The sequence below is a fragment of the Palaemon carinicauda genome, chromosome 12 (assembly GCF_036898095.1).
Source record: "Palaemon carinicauda isolate YSFRI2023 chromosome 12, ASM3689809v2, whole genome shotgun sequence".
NCBI classification, from domain to species: domain Eukaryota; kingdom Metazoa; phylum Arthropoda; class Malacostraca; order Decapoda; family Palaemonidae; genus Palaemon; species Palaemon carinicauda.
In genome coordinates, this window is record NC_090736.1 from 76,105,533 (window position 1) to 76,120,532 (window position 15,000).

Below are 15,000 nucleotides of genomic sequence, written 5' to 3' on the forward strand. Positions count from 1 at the left end.
GAGAGGTTGAAACGTAGCCCCAGCATTACGAAGGCCAAAATAGGAGTAATTGAAGGTGTATGTACCAAACGGAGTGGTGATGGCGGTCTTGGGGATGTCTTTTGGGTTCATAGGCACCTGATAATACCCCTTCAGGAGGTCGAGCGTGGAGAAAACCTTCGCTTTGTGCAGGTAGGAGGAAACGTCGGCCATGTTTTGGAGGGGGTAGTGATCCAGTTCTGTTTGCATGTTCAGGCGCCTGTAATCCTCGCAAGGATGTAGGGAGCCATCTTTCTTCAGAACGATGTGTAAGTGTGACGACCATGGGCTGGAGGCCTTTTGGCAAATGCCCCTTCCTCCATTTCGGCAAACGTCTGTTTGGCGGCTGCCAATCGTTCTGGTGTTAGACGTCTGAATTTTGCGAAGACTGAGGGTCCCGTCATCTTGATATGGTGATAAATACCGTGCTTGGCAGGAGACATGGGTGTTGGGCAAAGTTCTGGGTGGAAAACTTCCGGGTACGACGTAAGGAGGTGGGCGTTTGCATCGGTGGGTGCGCTGATGTGGAGAGCGAGGTTGGAGGGGGCGGGTTGAAGAGGTGTCGACATGTACGAGTCTCGTTGACCAATCATCGGTGGGCAACATGGACCTGAAGGTGGAAATGAGAGAGGAAATCCACACCGAGGATTAGTAATGTGACGTCAGCAACGAGAAACTTCCAATTAAATTTATCGTTTCCAAACGACAATGCGAGGTTATTGTAACCATAGGTGGGTATCGCAGATCCATTGGCAGCTACCAAGCGGACGTCGGCAGACGTAGACAGACTATGTTTTGTCCTGAAGAGTTCCCTTGGCTAAAGAGAACGACAAGCATCCGTGTCTACCAAAAATCACACGCTTGTTCCTGCATCATGTAAAAAGAAAAGATTAGAAACACGGGGGCCACCGCCATGAACGATGGCCTACTCACACGTTTTTTTTTTTTTTGGCCACTGACAATCCTTGGCACATTTCTTTGCGGTTGCCCCGAATCTGTTGTGGTAGTAGCGAAACTGCGGTGGGTGGGAGGCAGTAAGTGGCTGTAGAAGTCGTTGGTTGGGGCGCGAGTGAGTGGTGGGTGGTGGGTGGCTTGGTCCCCGCTTCGGCACATCAAGGGGTAAGCGTGTATGTCCTACGGCATTCATGTCAGCTTCGGTTGACGTGGAATAGGCGTCCTCTTCGTCAAGACTGGAGGCGTTTATGGAGGACTTGAAGGTTGTGAAGTGGCTGTCCATAAGAGCGTCGGCCTTGGTTATCAAGTCCTTTATGGGTAAACTATTAACATCGGGTATGGCAGCGCGTACAGGTTGGGTAAACAGCGTATCCAAAGGGCTTGAAGTAGGTTCACCTCACAAGGAGAGCCGTCTATGGCAGGTTGCAGGCGAGCGATACTGGTCATTTCCCTGAGGGCGAGCGAAGCCCTTTGGTCCCCCAACGGTTGTTGAGAAAGCTGAATAAGCTTTGCTTTACGGGTGGCTGGCGACAGTGAGTAGTGATGCAGAAGGTATGTTTTGAGGGCGTCATACGCTATTGGGGTGTCTCCTTGTTCACAAAGCAAGTCGGATATTTCCGGCAAGGTGTCCTCGGGTATCACCGCAAGAACATAATCTGCTTTGGTGGTTGATCGAGTCACGCCCTTGATGCGAAACTGGACTTCTGTGTGCTGAAACCAAGCAAACGCCTCTCTGCTGGCGAATGACGAAAGTTTTAATGGGGCAGCCACAGCGCCGAATTCCGTGGAGACCGCCATAGTACCAACGACGGAGGGGCGAGGGGGGTTGGAAGGCGGGAGGAGCGAGTCGACTTCCGGGGTTACCAATGTAACGAGTCGAGAGAAGGTTGTGACTCAAAGGCTGGATGAAAGCAACTCAGTAACTTTATCAAGAACACTCGATTTTATATACAAAAACTCAATGCAACAGGAAATTTTCTGTTCAACCGACACCGCACCGGTTAACAGTTGATGGTGAGAAAAACAGGCATGTTATTTCAGTTCCCTGTCAGTGCGAGGGGAGAGCAAAGATACAAGCATAATATATACACAAAATGAAATGTCATTACTATGTACGATCGTATGACGCACGGTTGGTACAGGACTGTTTATCAGGTTGATGCTTTAACATTTAATTCAAGATCAGTGCAAAGTCGAAATTGAAACCTTGATTTATCTTTTACGAAAGAAATTTATTATCTTTAATTCGTTTTTCTTTGTTTCTGCGAATAGTAAAATGTACGGAAAAAAAGATTGAAATATTACAATTTAATCAGTGATGGGGAGGAAAACTTGTGGAAGATATTGGTACGTTTAAAATTAAGAATACTTTTCAAAATTAGTTATTGTTTCAGATAGAAAGTAGTAATTGAATGACAGATGACAAATTTATTAGAAAACGTATATATATATATATATATATATATATATATATATATATATATATATATATATATATATATATATATACGATATTGGCCGTGTTTTCATTTCCCCTTTGTAGGGGCATGTCATTCTTCACTACCAGGTGTGACTTCTGCTTAGGAACGCTAAAGATTATGAGTGACATTCCTCTGAAAGGGTCTCAAGGAATATATACTCTCTGGCAATTTCTCCTGCAACGATTGTTAAGAAATAGTTTGAATGATTCATTTGTTATATGCAGATGCTGTTACCAGTCCGGTAATTTTAATCTTCAATAATATCTAAGTGCTTTCGAGTCAGGTCAAGGGTTAGTTTAAAGGTCGCTCATGAATGGCAGAGGCAAGGGGTGACAATGCCCTAGCATAAGAGACTGACCATATATACATATGATCAGCGCCAAGCCAACCTCTACACAATCTAGGATCAAGGAGGGCTAGGAAATGGCTGTTAATGACTCAGTAGGTGAAACTATATGCTCCACAAACCCCACAACCCTTGGCTCACAAGGATGGTCAGGTTTCAGACACTACAAGAAACTATCGAGCTTGAGGGTACCTCGACCCCAGTCAAAGATATTGCCAAGCAAGGACGTTTCTAATAGTCTACCACAAGCTTAATGACAGGAAGGATTGTGGAGGCTTGCTAAATAAGGAGTCCCTTAGTAGCTTATATTTATGATTAATGAAATGGTTTACTCATAACGCCTGCCAAATGAAGTAGCATTGGAACCTTCTGCTGGATTTGCATATGCTAACATCAAAGTGGAAGTAGCTGAAAAGGCTCTTCAAGGCCCCAATGGTTAGGGATTTACATAAGGATTGCAACAATAAACTGGAATGGAAACATTTCCAATATTCACAAAAACACCAATGATTATGAGCAGCAAAGATTGATTACATACCATAGAATGGCATAGGCATCTTATTTGTGGATAAATCAAAAGCATTATTATATAGTCATAAATACAAAACACGGCCACATGCCACAGGTTGTTCAATCTGCGTAGTTGACTAACGGTTAGTTTGGTCAGTACTTAGATAGCTGACCACAAAAATCAAACACGATGTCGGTGGATGACCGGCTCGTAGAGCAAGGCAGGTAGTAGGTTAACCAAGGCACCAGCCATCCGTAGAGATACTACCGATCGAGTTATTGTGGCCTTTGACAGCCCAGATAGTAAATTACTATAATGAGTCCCTCTCTTTGGTTACAGATCTTTTTTTTCTTTGCTTACACTTGATAGTTTGGTCTATTCTTTACACGATCTCCTCTTTCCTCTACACACAAAGGATTAAATGCTGCACTGTAATTGTTCAGTGGCTGCTTTCTACTTGGTAAGTAGAAAAGGCTTTTTAGCTATGGTAAGCAGCTCTTGTAGCAGAGGGACGCTAAAAAATCAAACCATTGTTCTCTAGTCTTGGGTAATGCCATAGACTCTGTACCATGGTATTCCACCGTCTTAGAGTTGAGTTCACTATTCTATACGGCTCCTTATTTCCTTACTTGTTACCTTATCTGTCTCCTAATTTCCTCTCTTGGCTGGGCTATTTCCCCTATGGGAGCCCTTGGGCTTATACTTATAGAATCGTGGTTTTCCTACCATGGTTGTAGCTTAGCAAATAATAATAATAATAATAATAATAATAATAATAATAATAATAATAATAATAATAATAATAATAATGATAATAATAATAATAGATTAGCAGCCTGAACTCCTATAACTTCAGAGAAAACCGAAAATTAATACCTCCTGATATCATCGACCAAAAGAAGAGATGATCCTAATATTTCATAATGATCATGGGAGTTTCCGTTTATCTAAGTGTTTCAGTAATTTCAGCCTTTTCATATATGAACATTTATTTCTTAATTTCAAAACTTTTATCATGTTCCTTGATTACTGTAATTATTTCTTTATTGTAATACCGTAGGTATTGAAGAGTAACTAAATGGAAAAGCACTGTAGGAGGTTTGAATTTCAGCCTGAGGATAATGTTTTGTAGCAAAACGATAAAATCAAGTGCATCTGAATCTAATATTTAATAAATGTACATATTTATATGTATACATATACAATACATTCAGAAGGTCTTTGGGAGTTAAATGAGAGGACAAGATTAGAAATTAAACTATATGAGAGATAACTCGAGTGCCGTATGTTGACGGGATTATGATGAGGGGTAGATGGAGATGGTTTGGCCATGCTCTTCGTACTCCCCAAGGTTTATTAGTTTACCAAATGCTCAGCTGGGCTCCACAAGGGACTCGAAGAGTTGGAAGACCCAAGACTACATGGCTGAGGACTATAAAGCGTGAAGTAGGAGATCATGAATGGAGAAGTATCGAATTAAAAGCTCAAGATAGAGATGACTGGCTTAATCTAATAGAAGCCTTTTGCGTCAATAGGCGTAGGAGGATATTATGATGATGATGGTGATATATATATATATATATATATATATATATATATATATATATATATATATATATATATATATATATATATATATATATATATAAAGTTATAAAAATAATACTAAACAAAACCAAAAAGAAACGCTACCAAAATAAAGAGATTAAACATAAAGCATAAAAAAGAAACTTTCTCAATAAGGCCCTGTAGCAACCCAGACGAAATATTTCATGAGAAATAACTTATTATACAGATAAAAAAGAGGGTCCTAAGAAGTTGAGGAGAAATCCATAGTTAGTGGCAGTGACTCAGAAAATTTTGAAGGCTCAGCAACTTCTGCACAAAAGACGAGAAAACTTTAGATTGGAACCGGTGCACGTTCGCTCCCTCGCGACCACTCGCCCAATAATACTTACTTTTAACGTCACACATCCTCATTAACGGTTATTTCACTGCCTCCAAGAACCCTTTTATTTCCCTGGCTCGTTTGCTAATCGATTCTCAAGTGCCAAAGTCTCACTTTTGTAACCTGCGCCTGTGACGGGCCGAGAGAAGGTTGTGACTCAAAGGCAGGATGCAAGGAACTGAGTAAATTTATTATAGAACACTCTCCTTTATATACAAAAGCTCAAAGCAACAAGAAATTTCATGTTTGAAACACAGACAATGTTACAGAAGAAAAAAGCAGACATGTTTAATCTGGTTCATTTTAGTGCGAGGGAAGAGCGAAGGTACTAGCATAATATATACAAAAAATTAACTATGCACGATCGTGTGACACACGGTTGGTACATGGCTCCCTCCCTAAAAATGACATACTGTACATGTTAAATAGGGTGCCCTGATCTAGAGTGGCGAACTGTAGGTGGGTCATCTGGCAGGAGATAAGCAGGTTTTAGACGATCAATAGAGATCCAGTCTTCTTTGCCACGAATGTTTAATAGGAATGCTTTCGGACTGCATCGGATCACAAGGAAAGGGCCTGTGTAAGGGGGCGTTAGCGGTGGCTTGCTAGTGTCGTTGCGCAGGAAGACGTGCATTGCAGAGTGCAAGTCTGTCGGTATGTGATGCTTCGCTGGGGGCCTGTACGTCTGGCGGCATGGAGTAAATTTTCCCACGACGTGACGTATGCGCTGGAGATCGTCGGAGGAGGTTGTAGAAGGAAAAAATTCGGCAGGGACGACCAACGGATCGCCATACAGTACACCATTTCAGCTGCCGAGACATCGAGGGCATCTTTAGGAGTGGTCCTTAGTCCCAGGAGGACCCAGGGAAGCTGATTAAACTAGTTTGAATCCTTGCAGCGGGACATCAAAGCTGCTTTGAGGGTAAGATAAAAACGTTCAACCATTCCATTGGCAGCGGGGTTGTAGGCTGTTGTGTGATGTAGGGTGATGCCCAGGAGATTCGCTAATGATGACCACAATTGAGAGGTGAAAGTGGTACCCCTGTCAGAAGTAATATGTTCAGGGATACCAAATCTTGCAATCCATCCTGAGAGTAAGGCAGATGTACATGAGGCGGACATTGCAGTTTCCATGGGAATGGTTTCAGGCCAATGAGTGGAGCGGTCGATGACGGTAAACAGGTAACGATGTCCTTGTGATGTGGGTAGGGGACAGTGCCGAATTACAGCATAGGCATACTAGGCATTTGCCTAGGGCCCTGCGCATTTGGGGCTCATCCAAGACTGCGCACATGGTGCAAGTGCAAAGGGGTCCCTACCTAAAAAGTTCAAGTGTTTGGAGAGTAAAATTGATTTTTGAAAATTAATCATAACAAAAATGAATAATGAAATAAAATAAAATGAAAATAAATAAACCTAACCATAGATAGCAACACTCAACACGCCTTTGTTTACATCAGAACGGTTGTGTTTTTCCGCTAATGGGTGAGTATGGGAGATTCCTCTCCAATTTTCTGTAGTACTTACACGTTTTCTAGACTTGTACTGTGACAAATTAACTGAAGTGTTGTTGATAGACATTGATGTGTATGGATAAATGTTTGTTTTCGCCTCTAAATGTTAGGGGAGGTATCTGATAGGGTTACTTGACCAGTAAAGACGCATTTTTGGAAAGAATACTATAAGAAAACTTAAAAACGCAAACTGACTTCCATTTGTAGGTTTTAAAAGCACTTTGTCCTGTCTTTAAGTTTTTATCATTCCAATAACAGATCTCTATTACCCTAGAAGTTATTGAGGTCAAAGTGCAAAAATGTTGCATACCATGCAATTTCTTAGCAAAATGCTAAGGATTTGCTATTTTACTATTAGTGCTACAACTGTTTACACAGCTATTTAGGTACTGATTTTTCTATTTCAGGGTGTTGAAAATTTATCTAGGGAGCAAATGACGACCAGAAAAGCATTGGATTTGGAGAAAATCTGGCTTTCCCGTGCAATTTCAGTATGATTTCTGTTTAAGTAAATTGGAGATCAAGGAGGATGAATTAGTAAAATATTCGTAGCCCAAATCACTAACCTATTCGATGGTAAAAGTTCTGTATATGACTCCTTTCTGGTAACGTTTTGAATTTTAGAGGCGCAGCCAGAGGAAAGGGGGCTACAAGGGCCATATCACCCCCAATTGACAGAAGAAAACAAAATAATTAAAAAATTAATGATAATTGATAATGAAAAATTTGGATTTGCATGATTACAGACAGTGGTACATCTTCATTATGGCATCTCGTGAACCTGATGTTGGAAAAATAAATAATTAATAATAATAAAAAATAATAATAAATGATAATGAAAAAATTTGTATTTGCAGGATTACAGACAGTGATACATCCTCATTATGGCATCTCGTGAACGTGATGTTGGACGTTCTTATGCGAGTGGGTCACAGAAAAGAAATAAGAAAATTCAAGAAGAACAGAAAAAGAAAGATGTAGGAAGCTGCAGAAAGATCACAGACATGCTCAAGAAAACAGTTTCTGATGTTACCAGTACAGTTGAATCTGCAGATACATCAGATAATACAGGAAGACCTCCCTCCATTGTTTTGCAGCCAGCATCTACTTCTTTTGTGTCTCCTCTCAATGTGATGGACATTTCATCCACAGGATTTGTCTTAAAAGATCACGCCTCATGGCCAAATGTAATCCCAGATTCTCTACGTAATGCTTTCACTGCAGAAAACTTCATTCAAACTCTGAATATTGACTTTAGGAAATCAGCAAGGATTTATGATGATAGAAATCGTCGCTGTTTAAAGTCATCTATGTTTTATAGGAAGCTTGCAAATTCAGAAACTGTGAAAAGATCATGGATAGTATACTCTGAAAGCTCAGGAAAAGTGTACTGTTCAGCATGCAAGCTATTTTCTACCAAAGAAAATGCCTTCACACAGGGGTTCAATGACGTTTTGAGAAACATGAAAACAGCACCACTCACAGGAGCTGCATTTTAGCCAGTGTATTTCGTGCACAGAAAAAAGGCTTATTGGATTCTCATTTGGAAAATCAAACTGAAAAAGAGCGAACTTATTGGAGAAAAGTTCTAGAAAGTGTTGTTGCTGTTGTAAAATTCTTGGCTCTAAGAGGACTTGCTTTCCATGGAGAAAATTAGGTTTTTGGTTCGGAAAACAATGGTAATTTCCTAGGGATCATAGAACTGTTAGCACAATTCGATCCATTCTTAGCAAATCATGTGTCACGCCTTGGGAATGCAGGAAGAGGCACTGTATCTTCCATGTCATCTGCTATTTGCAATGAATTTATTGAACTGATGACTAAGAAGGTCCTCAATAACATCATAGCAGCTGAGAAAACTGCAAAATACTTTGCGATAAGTGTAGATTCAACACCAGATATTTCACATACAGATCAACTGACATTCATTGTTTGCCTTCTCGACTCCAGTGGTAAGCCTGTAGAGCACTTTATAAAATTCATTCCTCTTTCAGGCCATGATGGAGAAACAATGATAAATGTAGTACTGAATACTCTGCTTGAACATGATCTCTCTATTATGGATTGCCGTGGCCAGAGCTCTGACAATGCAAGTAACATGTCGGGTAAATATAATGGATTGCAAGCCCGTATCAAGCAAATCAACCCACTTGCTGAATATGTGCCCTGCTCAGCACATTCTCTTAATTTTGTTGGGTCATGTGCTGTGGAGTGTTGTGTTGCTGCAGTTTAATTTTTTGGACTTTTACAAGCACTGTTTAATTTTTTCTCTGCTTCAACGCATCGGTGGAGTATACTCAAGTCAACCATTCATGAGATGTCATCAAATCATTATCATCATCATGATGCAACACATGCTTTGAAAGACAGCTTTGCTGAAATACGTTCTGCTTTGATCCAAATAGCAGAGGATGAAGACCAGACAGCAACTACAAGAAGCGAAGCAGCCAGCTTAGCATCAAAATTGGAAGATTTTGAATTGGCCTTACTCTGTGTGCTTTGGGACTGTATACTGGAACGGTTAAATGCCCCGAACAAGGCACTTCAGAAAACTGAAATTGAAATGGCTACTTGTGCTAACCTCTATGCAGGCTTAGTGGAATTTGTAATCTCACTTCGCAATGATGAAGCTTTTGAAATGTTTGAAGAGAAAGCTAAACTGCTGGTGAAAGACTACAGTTACCGGGCTGATCATCAGCGGTCAAGGAAGAGGAAACGCAATTTTGAAGAGCCAGACAATGAAATTGTATTGCTACCAAGGCAGAAATGTAAGACAGATACATACTTCGTCATTCTGGATTTACTGATTACAGAATTGGTGAAAAGAAAAGAAATCTACCAGAATCTCAATGACAAGTTTGGATTTCTGTTCAAAATTACTACTCTGCCAGATGCAGAATTGAGAGAAGCTGCATTAAAGTTGCAACAATACCTTTCAGCAGATGTTCAGGACACATTTGTTGAAGAAATAGTTCATTTTTCTAGGTATATGAATCAGATTAAAGCTCCACCTGAAAAATGTGCGCCCTCAGCTGCTTTGAAACATTTAAGAAATGCAGGTATCTCAGAAACCTTCCCTAATGTTGACATAGTGTATCGCCTTAACCTAACACTTCCAGCTACTAACTGTGAAGAAGAACGTTCATTTTCTGTTTTGAAAAGAGTGAAAAACCAGCTCCGTTCAACAATGAGCCAAGACAAATTGTGTAACCTAGCCTTGTTGACCATTGATTCTGATCTAACAAGAAATATTGATTTTCAGAGTATAATTGATGATTCTGCCAATATGAAATCCAGAAAGAAATTTATTTAAGAAGTGCCTGTGAAGTTGATATATGTACATGCATGATTTAATTATAATCACAAAACGGGAATGTAGTGGTTATGTTGAATACCAAAGGTGTGTATGATGCTTTAGTAACCTAGTTTATTTAAGAAGTGCCTGTGAAGTTGATATATGTACATGCATGATTTGATGATAATCACAAAAAGGGACTGTAGAGGTTATGTTAAATACCAAAGATGTGTATGATGCTATTGCTTCAGTAACCTAGGATTCTTCTGTTTCTTTTCTTTAAACATATAATTAGATAAGCGTAATGGTAAATAATAATGAAAATGGAATTATTATGTTAAAGGAGATGGGTATAAGATGGCAAAGATTTAATTATCTAGAAATACTGTACTTTGAGTTTCTGGTTTTGATATGAAGGATTTACTGATTATTATAGGCTTAATGGCAAAATGTGATATAAACGGAATGATAACAGTGGCTGTGTTGAATGTAATAAGTGTAGGGTTATAAGTCATTACTTTATCTAACAATTCTTTACTTTCTCGAGTTTATATGATTTGATAGTCTTATGCATGATGCAATGATAACAATAATGGTCAGTGATACATAAAGGGAATGATACTGCTGTAGTGGTTATGCTGAATATAGTAGGTACATGATGTCACTACTTTAATAGCCTAATCTAGTAATACTATGCTGTCTTGAGCTTATTCTCTTTAAAATGCATGATTTAACAAGATAGTTATAATGACTGTTGGTAAATGGTTTTGGTTGCCTTGATGTACTTTCCCTATTAAATTCAATCTAAATAGCCAGAATGTATTTAATTAGACCTTAAACCGGCTCACACCGACACCCCCCACCCCACCCCCAAGCTGGAAGGGGTTGCTTCGCTTACCCGTAACTCAAAGGGGCCCAGCCAACCTGAATAGCCTAGGGCCCGGAGACTTTTTAATCCGGCCCTGAGGGGACCTACAACGTCGACGTGAATGTGTGCTAAACGACGCTGAGGTTGAGGAAAGGTGCCCACTCCTGAATCCGTGTGTCGATATACTTTGGAAGTTTGGCAAAAAGTACAGGCGCGGACCCAATCCTTTGCATCCTTAGAAATGTCGTTCCAAATGAACTTCGTCTTCAGCAGCTATGCAGTAGAATGGCACGAGGGATGTGAAAGGCCGTGAATGAAATCAAACACCTGCCGCCGCATGGGAGCAGGGATCCAAGGTCACGGTCTACCAGTACTGACGTCACAGAGGAGAGTGGTGTTGGAGTCTTCGAGGGGGAAGTCTTCCCAACAGAGGGACATGCAGGATGTCCTACATGCTTGATACTCTGGATCCTGTTGTTGGGCTTCAGCCAGGGTGTTGTAATCCAATCCCAGTTGAATGGCAGCAAACGTGTTTCTTGACAGGGCATCGGCAACGGGATTCATTTTCCCAGGGACGTATTGAAGAGTGCAATTGTATTCAGCCACGGAGGAGAGATGTCGGCGTTGACGGGCGGACCAGGCGTCAGATGGTCGAGTGAAGGCGTGCACCAGAGGCATGTGGTCTGTGCGAATGACGAAGGGCGTACCTTCTAAGAAATGGCGAAAGTGACGGACAGCCAAGTGCACTGCCAGCAATTCGCGATCGAAGGTAGAATAACCCAATTCTGCCTTCGACAGTTTTCTGCTGAAGAAGACCAATGGGAGGGGCGAGCCGTTGACCACTTGCTCGAGTAATGCACCAATAGCGACGTTGTTGGCATCGGTGGAGAGACGGAGAGGAGCATGTGGGATAGGAAAAGTGAGACCCGAAGCGGTTGATAGGGCTTTCTTTGCATTGCAGAAGGCCGCTTCTTGAAGGGGACCCCACTTCAGGTCCTTTGGCTTGCCCTTGAGGGAGGCGTAGAGGGGAGCAAGAGTGGCGGCAATGGCTGGCAGAAAACGGTGATAATAGTTGATCATGCCCAAAAAATCATTGCAGAGCTTTGACGGTGGAGGGCGCGGGGAAGTCCTGAACGGCTGCTACCTTCTCAGGGAGGGGATGGACTCCTTCAGGAGTGATGCGGTGCCCTAAGAACGACAATTCGTTGGCGCCAAAGGTACACTTGTCGTACCGGACTACAAGGCCGTTTTGTTGCAGGCGGTCGAGCACGATGCGCAGGTGACGGAGGTATTCCTCTTTTGAGGAGGAGAACACAAGTATGTCGTCCACATAACATACACAGAAAGGGAGGTCCCCTAAGATGCCATCCATGAGACGTTGAAACGTGGCTCCAGCATTACGAAGGCCAAAATAGGAGTAATTGAAGGTGTATGTACCAAACGGAGTGGTGATGGCGGTCTTGGGGATGTCTTCTGGGTTCATGTGCACCTGATAATACCCCTTCAGGAGGTCGAGCGTAGAGAAAACCTTCGTTTTGTGCAGGTAGGAGGTAACGTTGGCAATGTTTGGGAGGGGGTAGTGATTCAGTTCTGTTTGCATGTTGAGGCGCCTGTAATCCCCGCACGGACGGAGGGAGCCGTCTTTCTTCAGAACGATGTGCAAGGGTGACGACCATGGGCTGGAGGCCTTTTGGCAAAGGCCCATTTCCTCCATCTCGGTGAACGTCTGTTTGGCGGCTGCCAATCGTTCCGATGCCAGACGTCTGAATTTTGCGAAGACTGGGGCTCCCGTCGTCTTGATATGGTGATAAATACCGTGCTTGGCAGGAGCCGTGGGCTTTTGGCGAAGTTCTGGGTGGAAAACTTCCGGTACGACGTGAGGAGGTGGGCGTAGGCATCCGTGGGTGCGCTGATGTGGAGAGCTAGGTTGGAGGGGGCGGGTTGAAGAGGTGTCGACAAGTACGAGCCTGCGTTGACCAATCGTCGGTGGGCGACATCGACCAGAAGGTAGAAATGAGAGAGGAAATTCACACCGAGGATTGGCAATGTGACGTCAGCAACGAGAAACTTCCAATTAAATTTACCGTTTCCGAACGATAATGTGAGGTTCTCGTAACCGTAGGTGGGTATCGCAGATCCGTTGGCAGCTACCAAGCGGACGTCGGCAAACATAGACAGACTACGTCGTGTCCTGAAGAGTTCCCTTGGCAAAACAGTGGAATTAATAAGGTCGAAGGAAGACAATATATACTTGTATATATTGTTTAATAAAAACACGCAGTATGTAGGGCATTAATTCCTTCAACTTTGGCCATTTTTTAAATCCTGCTGAGGATGATAAAGGAATCTTTACATGCAATAATGAAGAATGAAAGAACCCACTGGAATAATTGATACTGACACAAACATACAAACATACGCATAGGCAGAAACACGTACATGTACAATAGCAAGATGAAAAATTATATTGAATCTTGTCACAAATATGCAAAGAACTTCGCAGGAATATCTAGAAACATTTGAAATATTTTTTTGTAAGTTGCGTAATGGTGGAAAATTATTACATTTCCCTTGAAAAGCGTCCTCTCTCCTGTATGTAATTCACACATTGCAATAGATTCTTTGGCTGCAAAGATTTATTATGCATCAGTCATATTGAGTGTTTCAAGTAATTCACAGGATGCAAATTGCAAAAAAAAAAGAACGAAAAAAAAAAATATTGCAAGAATTCTGAAGCGATGTGAATAATAAAAAAGGTTTTAAATTGTCAAATGTACCGGATCGAACCCGTTAGCGATTATTCAGGGAGAGCTAAACGGGGTTAAATATTCCAAAAGGGCAATATTGCATATTTAGTTGTTAGGGTGCAGGTAGATGGGGTTGGGGGGGGGGGGGTAACTTGTTAGAGCTGCAAGGTTTGGATGGTGGGGGAAAATTGTAAATCAACGTAAATTCAATATAATTTCATATGTTCTTAATTCTATCATCATGATGATTTTTTTTTATAATCATGTGATATATTTGTTGTTTTATTTGCTATACTATTCTTGCGAACAAATTCTTGAAATAAATGATAAATTTTTTAATTAGTTTGGCAAAATATTTTTCCCCTACTGAAAAATCGTTCGTAAAAACAAGCTAGGAGTCCCCCCCCCCCTCTCTCTCTCTCTCTCTCTCTCTCTCTCTCTCTCTCTCTCTCTCTCTCTCTCTCTCTCTCTCTCTCTCTCTTTCTCTCTCTCTCTCTCTTCCTCTTGGATACAAACTGAAATTGAAAAGATACAAGACCGCTCAATGTGATAACTTCTTTAAATACTAAATAGCAAATACATGGAACAGATTTTCAGCGGACATACTGAGTAGTTAACACGGTAAACAAATTCACGAATAAGCTAGACATCATGAAAACTCTCTAAACGCTTAAACTAAATTAGGATAATTTTAATGATAGAATTAGGACCATATGAAATTATATTGAATTTACTTTGATACACAATATCTCTAACAATTACACCCCACCCACTGTCTCCCAAATATGTACGTTTTCTACAACTGAAATTCTGGAATCTATAAATAACTAATTCTTTCTATTGCTGGACAGAATATTAACTAATTTAAGAGGCCCGATAATTCATTATGAAATGGGAATTCTAAGCAAAATACAAGACCGAACGTCAAAATAGGATCTCAGGGTTATTACCTTATCTCATTCAACCAGTCCTTGCTTTTTTAATTAACGCTCTCAAATACCAACTGTTTGTTTGCCAAGTTTTCATTATTCATTTTAATCTGGTTCCTTCTGTCTCTTTTGCCAATCCTGTTCTTTCCTTTCTCTTATTTCCAGAAAATATCGCGTATCAGTTCCAAGACAGAATATGTCCGTTGAGAGAGAGAGAGAGAGAGAGAGAGAGAGAGAGAGAGAGAGAGAGAGAGAGAGAGAGAGAGAGAGAGAGAGAGAGAGGCTATTCCAGTTTGTTCCCTATCCCGTTGATTACACCGGAGATGACACTTCATTAACAACTGACGCTGGCCTCCTCCATCCCATTCTGCGCGCAGCCTCGTCAGCGT

General features: G+C 41.2%; 2 protein-coding genes across 2 annotated transcripts; both read left to right on the forward strand.

Moving 5' to 3' along the window:
- The first annotated feature begins 7,656 nt into the window (after positions 1-7,656).
- On the forward strand, positions 7,657-8,271 carry LOC137650899 (zinc finger MYM-type protein 5-like). The gene has a single exon (XM_068384047.1). It carries the CDS (start codon positions 7,657-7,659, stop codon positions 8,269-8,271), a length of 615 nt encoding a protein of 204 aa, XP_068240148.1.
- Positions 8,272-9,089: 818 nt separating this feature from the next.
- LOC137650900 (zinc finger MYM-type protein 1-like) lies at positions 9,090-10,085 on the forward strand. Its single transcript, XM_068384048.1, has one exon. It carries the CDS (start codon positions 9,090-9,092, stop codon positions 10,083-10,085), a length of 996 nt encoding a protein of 331 aa, XP_068240149.1.
- The last annotated feature ends 4,915 nt before the right edge of the window (positions 10,086-15,000 follow it).

Bases quoted from the DNA above. Each gene is read 5' to 3' on its own strand.
- LOC137650899 (XM_068384047.1), top strand. From the start codon at position 7,657: ATGGCATCTCGTGAACGTGATGTTGGACGTTCTTATGCGAGTGGGTCA.
- LOC137650900 (XM_068384048.1), top strand. From the start codon at position 9,090: ATGTCATCAAATCATTATCATCATCATGATGCAACACATGCTTTGAAA.